Below are 21,815 nucleotides of genomic sequence, written 5' to 3'. Positions count from 1 at the left end.
GGCTGCTCTGCTCACTGGGCATCAAGCTTCATCAGGGAGAACTAGGCAGTGGAGCAGCATGGCGGCCACACGGCACGGGCCAGGGCCCGACTCCCAGGGCAGGCTCGGTAGAAAAGGCTGTGCCTGGCAGAGGGAGGAGGGAAGGAAAGAGGAAGGCTGGCAGAGGAGTTGGGGAGGGGGGCAAAGGCTGCCAACAGCCAGAGGACAAGGCCAGGGAGGAGGGGAGAGGCTAAGTACGGGGGGACACCTACTCTGCAGACTTCCAGAAGTGCCCGGGGTGAGACAGGCGGCGGTTTCGCTTTGGCAGTTTCTCCAGCATGTCCATGAGCTTGGTGAAGGAAGGTCTCTCTTCTTGTTCAAAGGCCCAGCAGAAGAGAAGAATGTCCTACAAGAAACCAGTATGTGGTGATGTCACATAAATGGTGACATCTAGATGACTCCTTGGAACCTCAATGGTTCTGTCTATTTGTCTATCTATTTGTCCCAGTTTTATATCCATCCATCCATCCATCCACCCACCCATCCAACCAACCTCCTACTCATCATCCATCTAAATTCATGCATTTACCACACCACCCATCCACCTCAACTGATGCATTTATCATCCATCTAGCCATCCATCCACCCTTCCTTCCTTCCTTCCTTCCTTCTGCTCATACACTTTCTGGGCCACACAGCACACTAGATGAGTGAGCCCTATTCTAGAAGACCTGAGACACACTGAGATCAACAAAATGCTTCTCAAGGGGCTTCTGGGCATTCTCCTTAACAGGGAGGGAGCAAAGGGAACCCTGAGGTCTTCAGTCACAGCCCAGCACTGCCAGTGCCCTCCGGAGTCACCGAGGGGAAAATGACTTTCAGCGATCTCTCCCGAGAAAGGAAACTTGGAGGCAGTGGGTCCTTAAAAGCACACCAGAGCATTCTCCCCGCCCCCGACTCATCCATCTTCCGATCAAAAGAGGGGATTCTCTGTCTATGTTTCAGAGGAAGATTGTCAATCTAGCCTTAGGCTTCTCTGTTCCTGTGTATCTTGTTCTGAGTTGGATAATGCCTCAGATTTTTATGTCGATGCAAATACACTAGAACTACTAATACCAATGATATTTTAATGAATGTCTTTTTAATCTGGCAGAAAGAAAAAGAGGTATTCTCTGGTTCTTGTGACTCGGCAGTCTATTGCGGGCAAAACCCTGGTCAAGTGCTACTGCACCCCTGGTGGCAGGAACCTGAATTGCAGGCATAGTTCAGAGGTTTTGCCTTGTAAGCTCCAAATCACTGTGGGACAAGGCTGTGGGTGTACTTCCACCGCCACCCTTTGGAAAAGCATTAGTAACCTCGACGCACAGGGAAAAGAAGGCCCAGGATGGTGTCTGTTGCCCCCCTTGTCTCCCAGCCCTGGCATGGTCCCGGACTTACCGAGATTTCTTTTCCCATGCCGATCTGGCTGAGGTTGGGTTTCATGCCTGTGCCCATTTGCCAGATGATCGCCTCTGCCGGCTGGGTCTTGAAAGGCCACTCCCTGGCGTGGAGTTCATACCAGATTGTTCTGTTGGCAGACGGTGTTAAAAAGGTGTTGGCGTGGTATGTCACTCGTATCCACTCACCAACGCACACCCGCCCCACCTGGCTGCCCTGTTCCCCAGTTTCCTCCTCTCGGGGCTGGGGTCTTCCTGTCTGGATGTGCACTGCGCAAGGCTTTCTCGACGTCCTGGAAGTCGTGCCTATCCCAGGGACCTCCTCTGGTGCCTCCGAGAACAGGAAGCAAAACCCTAGGACCCCAACGGCTTCAGAGAGCGCGGCCATGAACTCTGACTCTACACTTGACAGTCTAGAAACCCCCTGTAAGGGAGGGATGAGGGTGACAAAGTCATTTACAAGGGTGGTCTCCCCAGCATGGTGTGTGGCGGTGAAGAACGCAGGAACGGTGCGGTCACTCAGTAAGAGGGACCAGCCTGCCTCTATGACGGCGAACCCATAAAATGACACGGAGGACTGTGTTATGACAAAAAGATTTCAAAGAAACTTCGCTGACATGACAAAAATGTTCAATACAGAATTTAAGTGAAAAAAGCAGGACACAAAACTCTGTGTAAGATAGGAGATTACTCTTCTTAAAAAACGTTATATATGTATGGACAAGAGAACAGAGAGAAACACATGGAAACGTTACCAATGGCTAACCCTGGGACAGGACAGGGCAGGAACGTGTTTTCTGAGAATGAACCGTCCTGCAGAGCAGTGGAAAGGACAAGAGCTCTGAGAGTCAGAGGGCCTTGGGGTCAGGTTCTGATTCTAGTCTACACTGGCTGTATGATGCTGGGTAGGTCACGTCACTCCTGTGGGTCCAGACTTCCTCACCTGCCACATTGGACTAATGCTAAAACTGCAGGGTGTTTATCTGGGATGCAGAGTAGTGTGACGAATCGAGGCCCGAGTTATTCTAGAAAGATCGATTGTATTATCGCTTGCTCTGTAGATGTGACAGGGCGATGGCTGAAGAAAGGCCTGTCCCGGGGAGTAGCACGTGGGCACAGACAGGGCGTGGGCTGGGCAGGGCTTAAATGAGGCGGTGAGGACCTCGGGGTGCCCACAGGATGCCAGGGTGCTGCGAGCTGTCCCCTGAGGACAGGTCTCGGCTCGCCGAGAAGACAGCTGAAACAATCCTAGGAGCTGATCCTTCCTCGGATGGGAGCGAGTGTGCGTAAATTTGCTTTAAAGGACACAAAGTGCCCTGTCATCCTCTTTCATGGGAAGGCTGGGTTAAACTGGCTACTTCTAGGGTTCCACTTCTCGGCCAGCATCTTCTTTCCCCTGCCAGCCTCATCCCTCCGGGTGGGGAGGTGCTGGGACACGGGTCCGTCTTGTTCTGAGTCTCGCCTGAGCGTGATGTTCCCAGGCAACAAGAGGCACCTAATTGGCAGGAAACCAGGAGCACCGGGTCCTTCAGAATTCAACGGTGTCGGGAATAAAAGCCTCATTAAAACTTCCTTTCGAACCCAACTTTCAAGAGAAACTCACTTGCAAGAAAAATAAAAATTGCTCAAGATGAAAACTCCAGTGAAAAACCAATTACTGACTTGGGTGCATTTTGTTAATTATATTCTTTTTTCTTCTGCTCAATTTATATGAAAATATAACCAACTTAATTATTGCGATTTGGTTTCGGATAACAGTGTCTAGATAAAGACCGGGGCATAAACTAATCAGGGCAAACGACAGCCTCTAACGGGGTCCAAGTGGCAGACGGTGGGAGTCCCGGTGAGAGTGCCAGGAACAGCCCCCCCTTCCCGGGTTTTACAGAGAGGTCTTGCAGTGGGGTCCTTTTCCACGGAAGATAGTCTAACCTCTCTCAAGGGTGCTAAGTCTGGGTGCCCACACCGGCAGGCCTGCAACTCCCCCGCACAGTTTCCCGGCGCTGTCTCCACCAGCCCTTGCTGCCGCCCGGTGGGCCAGGAAGGCAAGGATGAGCAAGGCGGTTGCAGGGATTTGGGCGCGGAAGCCTCCCTCGCTGCACCCTCTCAGGGCACTCTGCCCTGCATCTTGGGGCCGTGCATCCCGGACCCTCACTGCCCCATACCCTCGAAGACACCCCGCTCTCCCTCACAGCTGTGGTTCCCCTTTCTACCGACAGTCCTCAATGTCTCTCTCCAAACTCTGCCTGTGTAGGGTCAGCGGCCTTCTGGCTGGATCCATCGGCCACCTCCAAGGCAGCTCGAAGTCACGGAGTCCAAATGTGCTCTCCTTGCCTTCCTGGCGCGCCCCAGCCCTGCCCCGTGTCCAGGGGGCTCCACCTTGGCACAGTGGTAACCCCCCTCCGTCCAGGTGCTTCAGGTAGCTACCTGGGCACTACCCACCTTCAGTCCCTCATCAAACCCTATCACCCCCACTTTGGAACGCTTCTGCATTCCCAGCTTTCCCCTCCCTCCCCCACCCCAGCACTGATTCAGTGAACTGGCAGCAGCCTGTCCGCCTGGGTCACTCACTCAGCCCCAGGCTTGCCCTTCTCTTTGCCACTCTGTACACACTGGAGTGACTGTTCTGAAACTCGGGATACTGTTAGGTCACTCCCCTTGCCTAATTAAGCCACCCGTGGCTCCCTAGTGCTGGGAGGGTGAAGTGAAAACTCCTCAACTCAGCCTCTAAGTGCCTGCAGGACGGGCTCTATTTCCTCCCCGCCCCAGGCTCACCCCCCGCCCCGATTCTCCATTGCTCAGCCCCTTTTCATCCCCCTACTCCCCATGGGCCCCTCCATCGTGGGTAATTTCTTTCCTTCCCCCCTGTGCCTTTTCACATGTTCCTTCCGTCTGGAATACCTCACCCTGAGGTACCCTCACCTGGGATACCTCTAACCTAGGCTCAGGAGTCGCCTCCTCCAGGAAGCCCTCTCTGGTCTCCCTGGCTGGATTTAGTTCTCCCTTTATTCCCACAGTCCTGTGTTTATCCTCAGCATAGCTCTGGTCATACTTTGTTAAAACTGACTGTTCCCTTATTTTGTCTTTGACGACACACAACAGAGTACCGACTTGTGGTGGTTTTAACATATGTCCACAAATTATTTGATACACTTTCCTGCCAAAAGTAGACCTTAATTCCCCTTCCCTTGTCTGTAGGCTGGACTTAGTGATTTTGCTTCTAACAGAGTGTGGCGGAAGTGATGCTAGGTAATTTCTGAGACCACGTCACAACGGCAACGTGGCTGACAACAGTCGATGTGCTGTCAGGTCACTCGAGCAGCCTCTGGAAAGGCCTCCTGTGGACAGCCGTGTGCGTGGGCCACTGTGGAACCAGATCCTCAGCCCATCAAGCCTTCCCTCAGCGGCAGCCCCGGCCCACGTCCTGCCTGTGCCCTCACGAGAAACGCTGAGCCAGCTCAGACCCGCTCCGCTAAGCCACTCCCACATTCCTGGTCACGGAAATTTGAGATAATCACAAAATGTTGTTTTAAGCCACTGCGTTCAGGGGTGGCCAACCTTTTGGCATCTCTGGGCCACCCTGGAAGAAGAAGTGTTGTCTTGGGCCATACATTAAACATATTGTGACACATAATCACACAAAAAAAATCTCATCGTGTTTTAAATAAGTTTACAATTTCATGTTGGGCTGCACTCAGCCATCCTGGGCTGCACGCGGCCTGCAGGCTGCAGGGTGGACACCTCTGTTTAGATAATCTGGTAATAGTAGATGCCTAGTAAATAGCTATTGCATGAATGAATGAATGAATGAATGACTCAGGTAACCTGCCATGGTGACACAACCAGTTAGAAACCAGGCATGAATATTTGCTGGGGTCACCCTTCCTACCACACCCCCATCAGGTTCCCCCAATCTCACTCAGAAATCCAGCCACCTTTGCCCCCACAGACAGATGCTCTGTCCCTTCCAAAAGCATAGAAGAAACCCTTGGGAAGTGCCCCTCCGCCAGGGCTGGGGCTCTTGAAGGCTGGGGCGGGCCACCTACCCGAGCGCAAAGACGTCGGAGTGCTTAGAGAAGGGGAGCTTGTCCTCCTCCGTGTCGGGGGACAGCTGGCGGATGATCTCCGGTGCCAGGTGGCACAGCCAGCCATTCTGGATGCGTAGCTTGTCCTCCCGCCTGGAGAAGCAAAGCACAGAGTGAGCCCCGCGTCACAGCCCAGGGAGGGTCAGTCCTGCGGCACTGACCCCACGTCCCTGGACCATCTCTGCTGGCTTTCCTGCATCTCCCTGTTGGGCATGGCCTGACCCTGTACTTGAGGCTGGTCTAGAGAGAGACACGTGACACTCAAACCATCATTAGGCCCTTTCGCTTCTGAGGCACCCCTGCTCCATCTTTATTTTATACACACAGCCGATTCTTGTTATTCACAGCAATCGTGTTCTAGAAAGTCTCCGCAAACACTGTATTAACAAACGCAAACTTGTTGCCTCGAGGGGCAATACGCACACCTGTGTGTGGACAGGCACACCAGGAGCACCGCCGAGAACAGGACCAGCAGGGTCCCTGCCCTCCGGGGGCCTGGCCTTTGGTAGGGGAACTCGAGGACAAGTGAGTTAGACGGGGAAAGTAGACATAGTGATAAGCATTACAGCAAAAAGCCTTAAGAAGGAATGGAATGTGTCCAGAAGGGAGCTAACTTTAGGTAAAAGGTGAGCTAAGATCGGTGTGGCGTCACGGATCCAGGCCTGCGAACAAGAGTATTCCCGGGAGGAGGGAAGGGAAGGCAAAGGCCCCAAGCAGGCCTGTCTGGCCTGTTCTTGAAACCCACCAATCCTCGGTGTAACTGGCGCACGTGATGCCACTCCGTGTCTCTATTACAATGTACATTCCACCCCTGGTTGATGGGCTGTAGATGGTCCCCCTTCCATCATCATAAACAACGCGGCTATGAACATCTTCAGGTAGAAACCCCTAACCCGTATCCATGATTATTCCTTAGGAGAAACCCTTAGAAGAGACAGGAAGCTGGCTCCCTTCCTCACACAGTAAATCTTTAGCAAGTGCAGAACTTTCCCTTCGGGACTGAAATCTGACCTCCTCCAAGGTTTCGCCTCCTGCAAGACTCCCAGGGGAGGGCCAGTTAACGCAGGGAGAGTGGGCAGGCGTGGGAGAGCAGGGCGGAGTATCTCGAACCATCGAGAGCCAGGCCGTGAAGGACCAGAGCCTCCAGCACGTGGCGGGCTGCAGGGGCCCTGAGCCTGGCTGGCTGGTTCTTCCAGGGCGGGCTTCCGAGCTCCGTAAGGTGCGAGCACTGTCCCCTCCCCGGCATGCACTGGCGTCCCAGGGTCGCGATTCTGGCCCTGAGAACCTTCGAGAGCAGCGCTACCGACAGTGCTCCCCACAGAGATGGAAGTGTTCTCGGCCTTTGCTTCCGGCAGGGCCGCCTCCAGCCAGCGTGGCTGTTGAGCAACTGAAATCAGGCTGATGCAGCTGAAGAAGTGAACTTTTTATTTATGTGAGCTACAGTTAGTTAAAAGAGCTATAAGTTAGTGGCTACCACACTGGACAGGGCTGCTCTAGACCACTATTTCCCACAAATGGATTTTCCCCCCACTCCTGTATATTTTAATAGGTTACTTTTTAACATGTCCATGAGTGGAAACTAGCACTTTTTAAGGACACGTTAAAATTAATATGGAAAATGTCTGTTCCCATCCTCTTGCGGAAGTCATCTTGCAGCCCACGCCTGGGGGAGGGTAGGGGGTCCCCAGGGGAGAGGCTGCAGGAGCTGGGCGATCCGGCTTCGGGCTGCGTCATTACTGGGGCGGGGGGAGGGGGAGGGCCTGTTCTGTGCGTGCAGGAGGTTGAGCAGCATCCCCGGCCTGTACCCACTCCATGCCAGTCGCATCTCCTCTCCCTGTTGTGACAGCCCAAAGTGTCTCCAGACATCACAAATGTCCCTGGGCGGGGGTGGGGAGCCTGGGTTGAGAATCACTGTTCTAACTTATACATAAAATAAGGAAACGGTGCTACATAGTGGGCAGGACAGAACACACCATCTGCTGAAAAAAAAAAACAACTCAAATCCACGAGTAGCCCCTTGAGGGGGCAGGCCAGTGAGTTCTCGCTTCTAGAATCAGGCACACCCGCAGGGGTGTAGGGCCCATCTTCCGCTTACTCTGTGGTCTTGAGCAGACCGGAGTCTCTATTTTCCCACCTGCAAAATGGGTACGTAGCTTTCACACAGCCAGTGTGGGGACGAAAGGGAGATAATGCATGGCGCAGGGCTGTGTCGGCTGCCGGGGCCACCCCGTTCGTGGACATAATGATTACCTGTAGATACTTCTTTATCTTGAGGACTCAGAAACGAAGTTAAGAGCAGAGCCCAAAGCAAGAATGTCATCCAAGAAAGGGGCTGTGGGCTGGCCAGCTGCCATTCTCCTGACATGAGCGGGTCACTGGGGTGGGGCAGGGTGGGATGCTGCTGCCCAAACAGCAAGCTTCCCAAGTCCCATCTCTTTCCAAACGTCCCACCGCCTCCTCCCCACTCGCTGGGGGTTTGGAACTGCTGGGCGGGGCCAGGAGGAGGTGGGGCAGCTACTCTACTGCTGTCAGCCTGGGGCCAGCACGAGTACCTGGGAGGGGCCTGGGCTGACACAAACACCCCAGGGTGTCCCGTTCCCATAGTGATGGGCCCACCGGTGACAAAACCAAATCATCTTCAGTATGGTTATTATTATGATTAATAACAGCCCGTGGGTGGCTGGCACAGTAGTGCTGGCATCCGAGTGGCACCTTTTTTGAGGAAGGCAGAACAGCTGTACACTGGCAGTGCTGGGGACACGCTCGGGGGAGCCCTGGGAACTGTTTGGGTGTTCAGGACATGCTCATTTCATGGGGTGACCCCTCTCACCCTTGCCCTAAGCCCAGCACATCTCCCCATGCTGGGCACCCAGCGCTGTGAGCACCCCAACTCTAACTGAGGGGACAGCAGGAAGGCAAGGAACTCCTGCTGGGCGCCTACTGTATGCCAGGTTGTCCAGCTCCCTTAATGTTCCCAAGCCCACAGTCAGGTGGGTTGTGGATCGCCACTCCGTTCTCTGCATGGGGCTGTCCTGCAGATGCTGCCACACATCCTGCAATGCACAGGACAGGACCCACCGAGGAATGGAGCAGGCTGGGTCAGATTCCTATTCTACAGATGAGGAAACTGAGCCTCGCAAGGCTCAAGTGACCTGCCCGTGGCCGCGGAGTTCGTAATAAGTGACAGAGCTAAGATTCATTTGATCACGACTCTTTAAAACCTCAGAGACTCCTGACCACAATTCTGCACTGATGCTCAGTGAAATAGCTCCATTAGGGAGCAGAATTCTAAACTAAGCCCCATACATAACTGCACCAGAAATAAAACCACAAGAAGCCACTGACGGCTACTTATCAGTAACCAAGAAATGGGGATTTCTTATTGGGAGGAGATGCGGAGGGCTCCCTGGCCTCTCCCCACGTGGCTGGGTTCCTGTTGACCATCAGGCTGGGCCGAGTGGGGCGGGGGGTGCTGTCTCAACAACCAGACCAGAAGCCATGGGTGCCCTTGGACTTGACCTCCCTTCTGGATTGACACTGGGCCTCCAGGAATAAGCTAACGGGAAGGATGCCCACGTCACACCATGCCCTTTCTTCCTCTTCTTCCTTTGGCTTCAGGAGACCATGAATGGAAAGGAAGAAAATCAGAAGCCCCGCCCACTTCCTTCACTTTGGGGAGAAGCTACTGTCCAGGAGAAGGGGCGGGGTGTGGACCTGCCACCAGAAGGGAGGGATCTGATTTTTTTTTTCAAGGAGCCTTGAACCAGGTGAAAGAAGACACCTGCTGGGTCTCTTCTGGTCTGGACACAAACACTTGGGATCACAGTGATGTCACCAGCTGCTTCCTCTGTCCTTAGCCTGGGGTGACAGTGACGGGGGCGTGTGCCAGTCCTCTCACCGCACACCTCGAAGTGCGTGCTGCTGGGGAGACAGGGAGGAAGGAATCCTGCGCGACCCAGCCCTCCCGGCCTCTGGGCTCTGCCTCGAGGTCTCTCCCCATCTATCTACTAATTGATCTCTGATCATTTTCCGCCTGCTTATTTCCTTATCTTAGGTGCCACAGATGGGGGATTTGGGGAGGCGGAGTAAAATCTCAAAAGGAAATTTAAAGCTTCTGTTTGTTACTGCATCACACAGAAATAGCCAGATCAAGTGTCGCCTAATTTCGGAGGATGTGACCTGGATTCAAGGTACTGTGGAGTGTGGACAAAATGCACTTCAGGGAGGCCTGCGGTGTGCCTGGAAGCCGCCAGTTCTTCTCAAAGCACGTGATCGTGAAGCACAATGAGAGGAAGTGTGAGGCTGCCTTTCTGAAGGGGCATCAGGCGTGACTGGAGAGAGCACGCACGGTTCAAAGTGAGCGTGTGTACGTGCATGCATGCACGCTCATACATATTCCAAAGTAAGTCACAAGGATGGACCTTCTGAATTCCGGGTCGCTTCTCTGGATCAAGCTGTTTTTCACGTGGTCCACTCAAGGCTGCCTGCCGTGGGGTGAGAGGCGTCTGCGAGTTAATTACTTAATGGTGGCTAATGACTCTCCTGTGTGATCCCGAGGAGGTATATGCAAATTATTACTAATTACAGCAACTCAGCAGCAGCTACTATTTGTAGAGTTCCCTGTGCTCCGGCCGCCACACTGGATGCCCGATGTGTTATCTGATTTTATCCGCAGGAGGACCCTGGAGGCAGGCATGACCCCACCCAGCGTTTCTCCAGCAGACAAGGAAACTATAAGGTCCAGGAAGAGGCAGAGCTGAGCCGGACCCAGGTGGGTCTGACTTTAAATCCCTTGCTCTCAACTCAACTCTTGTTCTCCTGAAATTAATGAATTCATAAGAAAACTTCGAGCACAGCCCTCGGGTGGTTCTCACTTCCAGGTGAGTACTTGGGGTAAGGGAACAGTCTTCCCATGAAACTCAAGGGCAAAGACTTCGTGGGTTCTGTGCCCACTCAAAGGAGCCATTTGCAAGTCAGACCCCAGAGGAACTTGACCGTGACCTGGGCTTCAGCACTGCGTCGTCACATAGCAGCCTAGCTGCTTGACGGAGTGACCTCAGGCCTAACACCACGTCCGGGTCACTAAAGCCATTTGGGATGACTCCCCTAACCCAACCGCTGTCTGTCAAGAACCCCCTGAACCTCTCCACTGCATCTTACCTGCCAGCCTGCAGGACCCCAGAAATGCTGAAGAGCCCAAAGTCTGTGATCACCACTTTGCCATTGTCGTAGAAGACGTTCTTGGACTTGAGGTCCTTGTGAAGGATTCCCTTGGCGTGGAGGTAGCCCATACCCTGCAAGGGACGGGGAAACGGGGCCGTCAGAGAACAGCTAATCGCTCGCTGCCACCCTGGCCTGGATTCTGGGGTCGCACCCCTGGCTCTGCCAGTGAGACCACACTGACAGCCGTAGGGCTGGGGCCCGGATGCGAAGGCTTCCAGGCGGGGCAGGCAGGTAGGAACAGGCAGGGTCCCTGAGATACAAATCTGCCCCCACCCTCAGACCACTGCAGAACCACCTCCACCTAGTGCCTCTGCTTCCTGAACTAGAAACGAAGGAAGGTCTCCCCAGAAGGAAAGTGTGGGGACACACCTGAGATGAGGTACCTGCAGAAAGGACTCCCATTACCCATCTTCCCCCACTTCCTCGTTGACAGACCATCCCTAATGGTCGTATCCCAGCAGAATCCTCACATACACGTGGCCTGGCATTTTTCAAGTCAAGCCCAATTTCTTTTAAGCCCAGACTATTGGTCTGAAGCCAGACCATGAGTCCCAGGAAGGGGCAGGGCCTTTCTGAGGCTCAGGGAAGGCACCCCAGACCCCACGGTACCTTCACAATTTCTTGGGCAATCTGCCTGGTTTTATTGACATCCAAGACGATCTTGGCATCCCGCACCACCGAGTAGAGGGTCCGTCCCTTACAGAGGCTGGAAAGCAAAAGGCCGAGAGAAATTGGTCACTGTTAACACGAGGGTGACGCACATAGTTACAGAAGTGACGTGTAATAGGGTGGACTCGTGGCCCTGCCCCTACTAACCCTATGGGGTAGCAAGCCTGGGACAGGTCCAGTTCCGGGATGTGGGTCTGGGAGCAAGTTCTTCTGTGTCCTTTGTGATCTTCCCTATCACCAGCACCGTACCCCTCCGCCGCCCCGTGGACCAGCCATCAAAGACACCTGCAGAATCTAGCCACATCCCCTCTCCCCCAGGGTCTCAGGATGGAAAGCTGTGCACGAACCGACACCGTATGGAGTCCTCAGACACCACTCAGACACCACTCTGCCGGCCACTTGTCCCAGCTGCTCCCACTTGCCAGGAGCCGTGGTTTGTGGGGACAGTGATGAAAGACCAGCAAGGCGGTGGCTGATGTGTACTAATTACCATCAGTAAATGATGCATTCGGGCCTTTAGACAGGAGTGTGTAAACACCCCTAGTACTCCCCCCAAACCAGACGCCTGTCTGGAGAGAGGGTGTTTCAAACTATTTTCAGCTTCATTGAGTTCATTTCCAGGACCAGTGGTTTAGGATGAACGACAAGATGAAAAGGGACATTCTGCAGTGACACGAACACCTTCTCAGTTGCTGGCACGCTCGTCTGTCCTTCCCCTCGGGGTGGGCCCGACACCTGGCGCGCGCACACCAGGCGCTCGCTGCACTGAATGAACGAGTGAATGAACTTCTGGGCTCGTCAGAGCACGCCCAGCCCTAACTCCACGTCTAGCTCATCGCAGCCAAAGCTGGCTGCAAGAAGCGGGGAGGACAGCAGGAAAGTTAATTTTCCATCTACGTTGAAATACGGGCGTGAATTTTTCTTTCACCCATGACATTATTGCTGAAATACTGCAGGCATTTTATTCACTCCTTTAGTATTAATATTTATTGAGTCCTTGCTGTGTGCTAGACTTGGCTGCAATAGCAGGGTTGAAATTAGGACTCTGGTATCAGAGGGTTTCAGTTTGAATCCCAGCTCTGCTCCTTACTTGCTGTGTGTCTTTGTGCGGGTTACTTAACCTCTCTGGCCCTCGGTTTCCTCGTCTATTAAAGGGAACTAAGAATGCCTACCTCATAGAGTCAGCGGGACAACAGAAAAAGAAATGGGGCTGGGTACTGTGCCTGGCACCTGGTGGGAAGTGTAACACGGCATCAGGAGAACAGACGCCTAGAGTTAGACTCTCAGGGGGAGGATCTGGGCTTGTCAGCTACTGGCTGTGTGACCCCAGGCAGGTGAGTTAACCCCTCTGAGCCTCGATTTCGCTGTTAATAAACAGTCAATAGTTCCTGCTCTCTGGGCTTCCTAAGAGAGTCACGTGAAATCAGGTATGTAAAGGTGCAGGCGTCTCTTCATGTCTAACATAGAGTGAGTGCTCAGGACATGCTGGCTACTGTGAGAGGGAGAAATGATCAACACACACACACACACACATACATACACACACTTGTGCAAATGCATATAAATCAAAAACTTATACACACATGGCATCTATTGTTTCTCGATCCATCCATCATTCACCCACCCAAAATGCTAGCTAGCCCATGATCTTTGATGAAGGGGCACTTCACCTGCTTCAGGTGAGCTTCCAGGGGGCAGCTGACTCATGAGGAGGCTGACTCACCTGTCTCAGTAGCCCAGCACCTCCACGGGCGGCAGCCAAGATGACTCAAGGCTGCCCCCCCTCGGAGACCCAGGCCGTGTGCGCGCTGTGGCTGCTGGGGGACAGCTGGAGGTGGGGTGGGCTGCACAGCCAATTAACCATGTTGACATTTAAATACTCAGATGGTGGGGACTGTGGGTGGATTCCCTCCCCTGCATACTCCGTTCTTGAACAGCCACCTACGCTCGTGACAGGCCGGAGCCGAGAAAACACCATCCGCACCGCAGACGGCAGAGCAGACAATTGCAACAGGCCCCGGGACTCCCAGGCCCCCTGCTCAGGGAAACCACGTTCAAGCCCCAGGCTTCAATGTCCATCCCTGGACACTTCCCCCCCAACCCCCCGGCCTGTGCCCTCATTTCCATCGGCCACTGCCCACGTCTTTGCTTCTCTCTACCCTAAGGCACCTCGAGTACAACCGACTAGCGGGGTGTACATGGTACATATGACCACTGCTTGGTACACCTGTGTGAAACATACGAACAACCCACGACCAGCAGTTGGTCCACCAAGCATACACCCAACAGGCATGCACACTCATATTCACCCACGGACATGTACTAGAAAGTTCCAGAATGCTAATAGCAACCTCTTTGTAAGGGCCCCAAACTGGAACCAACCCCCATGGCCATCCACTGAAAATGGATCGGTTATGCTGTCGCCATGTAACAAAATACTGCACTCACACTGTACTGCGTAATGAATGAATCTTTGCTGACTGCAGAAAAAGAAAAAAGAACATGAAGTTCATCAACATGGAGAGCAAAAGCAGCCAGACACATGAGACTCAGACTGAATCAATACGAAGTGCAGAAGCGGACACAACTGACCCACGTGCCACAAGTCAGCCTGGCAGTGACCCTTGGGGGCTGCGGCGGCTGGAAAGGGCACGAGGTCACATCCTGTGGTTGGATTTGGGTGCTTGTTACATGGAGATGCATTTAGTGGAGATTCACCAGGCTGGGCTCCTAGGGTCTGCACACTCGGGCAGCTATGTTATCTTCCCCCCGCCAAAAAAAATTTACTTAAAAAAATCAGCAAGCTAATCATGAAAAATCTATACATGAAGTTGAAATTTAACAGTTAATCTAAGCCAATATGGACACCCTAGGTACCCATTCTACACTCCTCACTGTCCCCAGTGTGGGCGCAGTACCTACGGAGGGGTCAGCAGCCCCAGGCCGGGCGGTGCCCGCCCAGGTGTTTGTCAGGGGCTGAGTCGGACGGCAGGTGCAGGGCCAGGGCTGGGCTCTCCACAGGTGCAGGTTAGGCAGGTGTCCTGGGTGGCTGAGGCCTGGATCATCTAGCCAAGTCAGTTCAAGTGTCCACGGCAACTGCTCTGAGCCGGGGATGTCTGCCTCCTGCAGGTGCCTCAAAGCCACTTGCAGGTAGACAGCGGGGAAGTAAGGGGAGCAGGGGATGCAAGTTTACTGAGCACATGCGTGAGACTTATCTCACCTCCACGAACCGACCCAGGGACCCCACGGGGTCCCCATTCTCACCTGTCTCACAGGTGAGGGCAGGGAGACTCAGAGCAGGGAGAACCTGCTCACAGACACACAGCTGAGGTCAGCCTGCTCCTGGCCTTTCTCATCTTCTCCTCCGCGGGGTGGGTGCCCAATTATTGGACATGATTCTCAGCCATTGAAGTGACACACGGCCAAGTGAGCCCACACCCTGACGCTACCATTCCCTACGTGCTGGGTGATATCGGGAAGTGACTTTGACCTCAGTTTCCTCATCTGCGACGTGAGGATGACAGTGACAATAGAGCCTCATGAAGTACGAAGTGAGTATTCATACCGCATTCCATTGATTGCAAGATATATACATCTCCTTGCCTTTTAACATCTCTGAAATGAGAACGTCTCGCATGCAGTACAGGGCAGTTTCACAGCCACTGTATTTCCACCTAGTACATAAAATACACAGTGCATATTCTAATGGATGGCGTAAGGGTCAATGACGTCTGGGACTGGCTCTGTTTTACAGACAAGGAGACCTGGGCTCAGAGCAGCGAGGTGGAGCTGCTGCTGGAAGCCAGGCCGCCTGGCTCCAGAGCTGATGATGCTCTTAACCGCCATCCCTGCTTCTCAGCGTTCTCTGAGGCCCTGGCACGTCGCCGTCTCCCAGGAAATGAACACCCCCTACGGCAACGAGGACGGATGAGGCCCGCCGGCCTCAGCCTGGAGGCCAGGGGCAGGTGTTTTAGCGACTCAAGGATCTATTCAGTAGCTCTCTCGCTCCCGGGGCAGAAGCCATGTGCACGCGCACACACACGTACTCCCTCTGTTTGCCCCTCCCTCTCAGCATCTCTCTCTGCAACAAAGAATGTGTTTCTCCAAGAAGAGGAGCGAGGACTGGGAATTTCTTGTCCCGTCTGCAGGTCACCACCCCTCCCAGCCTTGGCTCCAGGGGCCCTCCTGGAAGGCCATCTTTCAACTCCGCAGCCTGGGCGACACAGGGAGCCTTTTGGCTGAGATGGCGCAGCAAGGGCAAGACATTTGTTGTAAACCAGCCTTAAGCAGGCTGTCAGAAACAATGACATAAAACCATCCGGAAGGTTTATCTCCCAGGGCCTCTGTCCAAACTGACTCATTCTGCTGAGACAGTGGCTGGGAGAGAACTCTGGAAGCGCGCGGCGGACACTTGCTTTCCCTCCTCCGGACTCCTCACCACCCCGCCCAGAGCCCAGGCTGGTGTGAATGAGGGGTGGGGGGCACATGGGCTGGGGTTGGGGGGAAGCAACCGCCTCTGACGACAGACTGGCTCTCAGCCCAGCACTGCCCCCCCACCCCGTACCCCCTTGCCCTTGCAGATTCACTATGAGGATACTTACAGCACCCACATTTTTAACTGCGGTTGGGTGGGGGGTAGTTGCCTGAATAATGGTCTCCCAATATGTCCCACATCCTGGTCCTCAGAACCAGTGGAAACGTGACCTTACATGGCGAAACAGACTTTGCAGCTCTGCCTGACCTGGGCTCGCAGGGCAGCTGGTCGCAACGTCAGATGTTATTTTAAAAACACTGGGTCCTGTCAGAAGGGCCTGACCACCCCTAGTCCCCTCGCCAGACTTCCAGGCATTCCCCACCTTTAAAACCTCAAAACCCCACCTAATTGCCTTCTGCTCTTCTCCCCCCACTCCTCCCTTGAGCGAACAGATCCCATTCCAGGTGACAGGGTGCAGGCTGCATCCAATTCCTGCCACAGGCGATCTTGAACCTCCAAGTCGTTCATGACTCTAACACTGAAGATATTAAACCCTGGGACTCCAGGGCTTTATAATAAAAAGTGCCAGGTTAGCTGCCTGTAAAAATGGGAAGCGCCAGAAAGCCGGTGAGAAATGCCAGCTGTTTGCCACCTGCTTAACCCGACGTGCGTCCAAGAAATGAAGAGTTATAGGGTTCATTAAGGAAAGGGGCTGGCGGGGGGAGGCTCGGGTCCCAGGCGTGGGGGCGGGGGAGATGACGGCAGCCTGCTGGGCACAGAAATATGCAAAGCGGGAGCCTGGCTGCCCAGGAGAGGGAGGCTTAGTGTTTGCAAAGGCGCACCCCCTGCCCTCCTTCAACCTGACAGCGCTGCAGAGCTCTGAGCAGTGGGGAGCGGAGAGGGAGCTTCGACTCTCAGTCTCACTGGAGTCTTCTCTCCACAGCCAGATCTGATTTTGCTAAGTGCAGAGGCCAAGAGTTGGCTGCTCTGGGCACTTGAAGGACTGAGATGGGGGTTCTTCCTATTAGGGGTGCTCCTGTTGCGGGCTGTGACCCGCACGTCCGGGCAGCTGGTGACATTCTGCCCTCCCCGGTCTGGGCTTTGCACGGGAGGGAGGGTTCCAGAGCCCAGGCAGTCAGCCGGGGAGGTGCAGGCCTCCAGCTCACCGGGGTAAGAAGTTCCAGGAAACGGTAGCCTGGCTTGGTCCTCTGCCTCTTGATGGATTGCAAGGCCCAGCCACCACCCGAGGCCTGCTCTTCCCGAGGCCTGCTCTTCCCGACCCTGCCCAAAGGCATCCTGGGACAGGCTCCTCCCCAGCTCCGAGGCACGTTCTCTCAGCATCTCACTCAGCAGCCCTCATGTTGCCACATTCCGGAGCCGCCGTCGGATTTTTGTCACATCGGTTACCTCGTGTTATTTGTCTCTTGCTGCTGGTTTACCTTAGATTGCACTGCCTTTGAAAATTAAGCGGAAGTTTACTAAACTTTCGATCGTTACTTTCTGTCACTACCAGGTGGAAAGCCAGAATCCGTAGCCCTGAATAAATGCAAAAACAAACATAATGCAAACAAACGCATTCAAAAACAAAATTAAATCCTAGCTTGGTCTTGTGGACTGCCCAATAATCTGAGGTTGAGGCCTCCGCTTTTGTTTAAAAAAAAAAAAGTTTAGCGAACAAGGGTTAGGAAGGTGTTAGGTACTAGCACCGGACGAGACTCTCTCCTCTGTTCACACAGCTCTCTGCACAAGGCACTCGGGGGAGAACTATGAATGCCAGCCTTCCTAGAGCGAAGGTGCCCAGTACACGGGGGAAAATCCACGTGCAGGAAGCTCAGGTAACCTACCCAGGGGCCCCAGGCAGAAGGCGACAGGGTCAGGATTTGAGTCCAGGTCTTAAGTCGTCACATCTTTCTAGAATTTCCTAGGACCCTTGGGAAAAGAGGGTTCAGCCAAGGAGAAACTGGTTAAGCCCACCTCAGACGGGCGCGACTTCCCTTGCTTGTCCTTCGAGTGGAGCTGAGGACCCCTTCCCCAGGGCTAGGCCTCTCCTTCCACCCTGCAAGCTCAGAGCCAGTCCACAATGGCCTCGTTGTCCGTGAGCTGCTTCTGTCTGGGGATTCCTAGCTGTCGCCCAGAGAGCAGCAAGGCAGTCTGAAGAGGCCGAGAGCATCCCGGGGGGAGGGGGTGCTTAGAGAAAGCTCCTGGAACAAGTGGACGGAGACATGAATGGCTCCTCCCACCTCCCTCCTTCCCCTCGTCCACTGCAGCTGGAAGGGCTGGGTTTTGCCACAAGCAGGTCTCTCTCCCCTAACGGCTGAGCGGCTGAGCGCAGGAAATGAGCCAGGAGACAAACCCCAGCTCCGCAGCAATGAAGCTTCCAGACGCTTCCCAGCTCCAGGCACCACGTGGCTTCCAAACACCAAACCAGCCCTGCCCTCCAGGATTGGCTGTCGACACATATCAATTCTTTTTGCTCCCTGGCCAGAACCACATTAAAAAAAAAGGCTTAGCCGTACACTGAATTACTGTCTTTACAAAAGTATATGTATACATACTACCTAATTTATATGCATTAAAAATCCGGAGGGGATCAACTCTGAAGGTGTTAGCAGAACTACTCCAAGTAGTGGGATTAGGGGCTTTACAAGTTTTTTTTTCCTTGTTGCTTATCTCTATTTTCTAATTTTTCTCCCATAAGCATGTGTTACTTTTACAAAATGAGAAAAAGAGAGGAGAAAAGCGCCTCTGAGTCAGACTGAAATGAGAGCAGACACATTCACGCTGCAGACAGTGTGGGCCACACGGAGCTGGCGACACACCGCGACGAGGAAGCGCAGTCTGAGCCGAATCCCCAGTCGGAGCAGCGAGCAGTGCAGACCTGCTCGGACGGTTCTCTCACTGTGACTCTTTGAGGGCAGGAGGCAACGTCTGCTCCGCCTTCTGCATGGGGGTTAGCAGGTCCTGGGCACACAGCAAGTGACCGGTGCCAACAGCAACCCTCTCCCTGGAAAAGCTCAGTCCCTGTTGAGGATGACAATTTCCCATCGATTTTTTAAGTAACTGTGTGGCTGGTAAGAGGAGAAGGGGCAGACAAAGCTTGTAACCGCAAACGGCTGCGTCCTTCCCACCCGTGGGCCCAGGCCCCAGAGGCTGAGTCGAAATGATGAGATGGGAGTGGGGGAAAGGGCAGAGGGGAATGTGAGCGGGAGGGGAGAGTCCTGCCTTCCTAGAGGATGCTGGGCACGCACCTGAGCGCAGAACCTCCCTGGCCACGCTGAAAGAGGAAAGGTACAGAAATTTCAAGAGTTCAGGTCCAACTCCTTCACAGAAGACACGGGGAAAACGAAACACAGAAGGATGATGGAACTAGCCCAGATCTGCCCCGAGTAGCCCAGCCTGGCTTGTACCAGACCTGTGTAAGGAGGGTAAATGTCATGTTTGCAGCCACGGAACCACGCTGCTTCCTAAGAACAATGAATACCACGTGCCCACGACCGCTCTGCCGAGGGTTTTACATGAAGGATCTCATTTAGCTGTACGCCTAAACTCAGCCCCATCGAGGAGGTGTCATTCACAGAGGGGGAAACTGAGACTCGGGGACACCGAGTCATTTGCTAAGCTCATGCAGCTAAGACAGAAGGAGCAGAACCGGCATTCCACCCTCGGTCTATTTGATACCAGTGTCTTGTTCTCAACCGGTCAGACCCACAGCCTCTTGGGGAAGTGGATAGGACAGGGGCTGAGGGATGAGGCAGCCAACGTTTTCCAAGCTCCTGAGACAAGCCCTGCCCTGGCGGGGCGCCTCCCATCCTCCAGTGAAGCAAAGGCCGGAGGGAATGACCTGCCCTGCCCAGGCCCCTTTCCAGCCAGGACGTGGAGGCGGGACGTGGCTCCGGTGTGCCCCACGCCCCCGGCCTTTCCACTGCCTCCCTCTTTTTGGAGCAGGCCTCTGGCACTGGGCCACCCCAGCACACACCCAGCCAGCCCATTGTCCACACTCTTTCGCAGGGAATTCGGAAGGGTGTAGACATAGACACAGGCCTGCTAGAGCCAGGCGTCTAAGGCGGGCATTGCAAACTATGGCCATGGGCCAAATCCAGCCCGCTGCCTGTTTCTGTGCAGCCCGTGAGTTAAGACGGGTTTTTGCACCTTCAGATAAAAGCTAAACTAATTCAAAAGGAGAATGATACTTGATGATGTGAAAATGATATGAAATTCAAATTTCCGTGTCCACAAATAGTGTTTCACAGGCGCGCAGCCACAGCCTCTGTTCGCGTGTTGCCTGTGGAGGGTTGAGGGCCACAGTGGAAGGGCTGTGACAGAGACCGCACAGGGAGCCACAAAGGTTTACAGTCTGGCCCTCTGCAGAACAATGTTTGCTGACCTGTGTTCCAAGAAACTGAGGTGGGCCACCAAATTGCACTGCTGGAACTACAAAGAGCTGTCCACCTTTGCACCCTTTTCCTCTGGATTGGGAGTTGGGTGTGGTCAAGGCCAGGTGGATTTTCTATTCACTCAGGTATTCATTCACTCACTCACCCGTTTCATTCAGCCATGCGCCAGCCATGCTTGCATCAAGCCAGCACTCCCGGAGCCCCTACCCGACCAGGCACTGTGCTCGGTGTGGGAATACCGACTGTTGGGTGAGGCAGGCGGTACACAGGAAAGTGCCGGTAAACGTCGCAGGGGCAGGGACAGAGCCCTGCTCGGGACTGAGCTGGACTGAAGAGGGAGGAGGACAGAGGGCTGGGCCCAGTGCGGATGCGGCCATGAATTTGTCTGCAGTCCTGTGTTACACAACAGTGGGGACAGGCCGGGCTGCCTGCAGTCACCCAGCAGGAGACAGGCCCCAGTGCAGGACACGTCCAAGCCAGACACGCCACAGCGCTAATATGGAAACACCGTCAATCTATGTCATACGACTTACATGTTTCTAAGTCTCCTGCCTCTTCCTCTCCATGATTCTGTCTAAATTCCTGCATATACCATAACACAGCCTCAAGCAGGCCCTGGGTACCACATTAGCTGGACAAATGTTTGTCCCAGTGAGGCAAACCCCAAATTGCTTTCGAACACCTTCCTTACAGACCACTGACTTGGACAGGACCACTGCCGGGGGGGGGGGGGTCACCTGACCTCCTATCCCACACAGAAGATCACTGTAGCTGGACAAAAAGCCACAGCCATGACATATGTCTATGTATATGCACATGCATGTGTGCATTCTTGTTTCTACGAATGCAAGTGTCTATGTGTGCATGTTTATGTGCGCACAGACATGTATGTATACATGTGAGGAAATAGGGGTGCTGTATGCATGCATGGATGCAGTGCGTTTGTGTGTGCATGTTTGTGTGTGTGTTACATACATGTGCACCCTGGGGTGTCTTTGCATTAATATGTACATCTATGTCTATCTATGGGTGTGTTTTCGGTGACTGGAGCTGGGGACAGCAGTACAGAGACAGTCATGCCAAGTGCAGAACTGGTCACAGCCTCTCTCACCCCTCAGAGAGCACTGTGTGTCTGCGTTTTCCTTGGCCTTGGAAATGCTCCAGTGAAAACATCAAGTCTGTGTCTCAGATCTGGAAGCTGAGGTTGCCAGGGGCTGGGGGCAGATGGGGAGGCAGGCTGGGGACTGACTGTTCATGGGTAGAGGGTTCCTTCTTAAGGTGATGAAAGGTTTTGAAATTATAGCTGGTGATAATTGCACAATTTTGTAAATATGGACATCTATGGACATTCTAAATGAGTAGATTTTATGGTATGTCTATATCATATCTATATCTATCAACAAAGTTGTTTAAAAAAGAAAAAAACCCTGAAAGTTCACAAAAATCCCCACTCACTTCTTCCCATCTTACTTATTTGCAAAAGAGCCCTGGTCTGGGAAATAGGAAAAAGTCCCTCATTTCACAGCCTCGTTGACCAGGTTAGTAATTTCCCCCAGTT

The 21,815-nt window shown here is 53.7% G+C and overlaps 1 protein-coding gene across 1 annotated transcript in view; it reads right to left on the bottom strand.

The window, feature by feature from the left end:
* Positions 1 to 247: 247 nt before the first annotated feature.
* Positions 248 to 21,815, bottom strand: part of KSR2 (kinase suppressor of ras 2) — a 268,843-nt gene continuing 247,275 nt past the window's right edge. The window contains exons 15-19 of the mRNA XM_045843859.1: positions 11,330 to 11,426; positions 10,658 to 10,791; positions 5,459 to 5,590; positions 1,417 to 1,546; positions 248 to 385 (exon numbers count right to left, since the gene is read on the bottom strand). Coding sequence (XP_045699815.1) covers positions 248 to 385; positions 1,417 to 1,546; positions 5,459 to 5,590; positions 10,658 to 10,791; positions 11,330 to 11,426 — 631 coding nt within the window. The remainder of the gene's footprint in view (positions 386 to 1,416; positions 1,547 to 5,458; positions 5,591 to 10,657; positions 10,792 to 11,329; positions 11,427 to 21,815) is intronic.

Source organism: Phyllostomus hastatus, unplaced genomic scaffold, assembly GCF_019186645.2.
Source record: "Phyllostomus hastatus isolate PE091 unplaced genomic scaffold, TTU_PhHast_1.1 phas_contig_1162, whole genome shotgun sequence".
NCBI lineage: Eukaryota > Metazoa > Chordata > Mammalia > Chiroptera > Phyllostomidae > Phyllostomus > Phyllostomus hastatus.
This window is presented reverse-complemented; position numbering and strand designations above follow the sequence as displayed.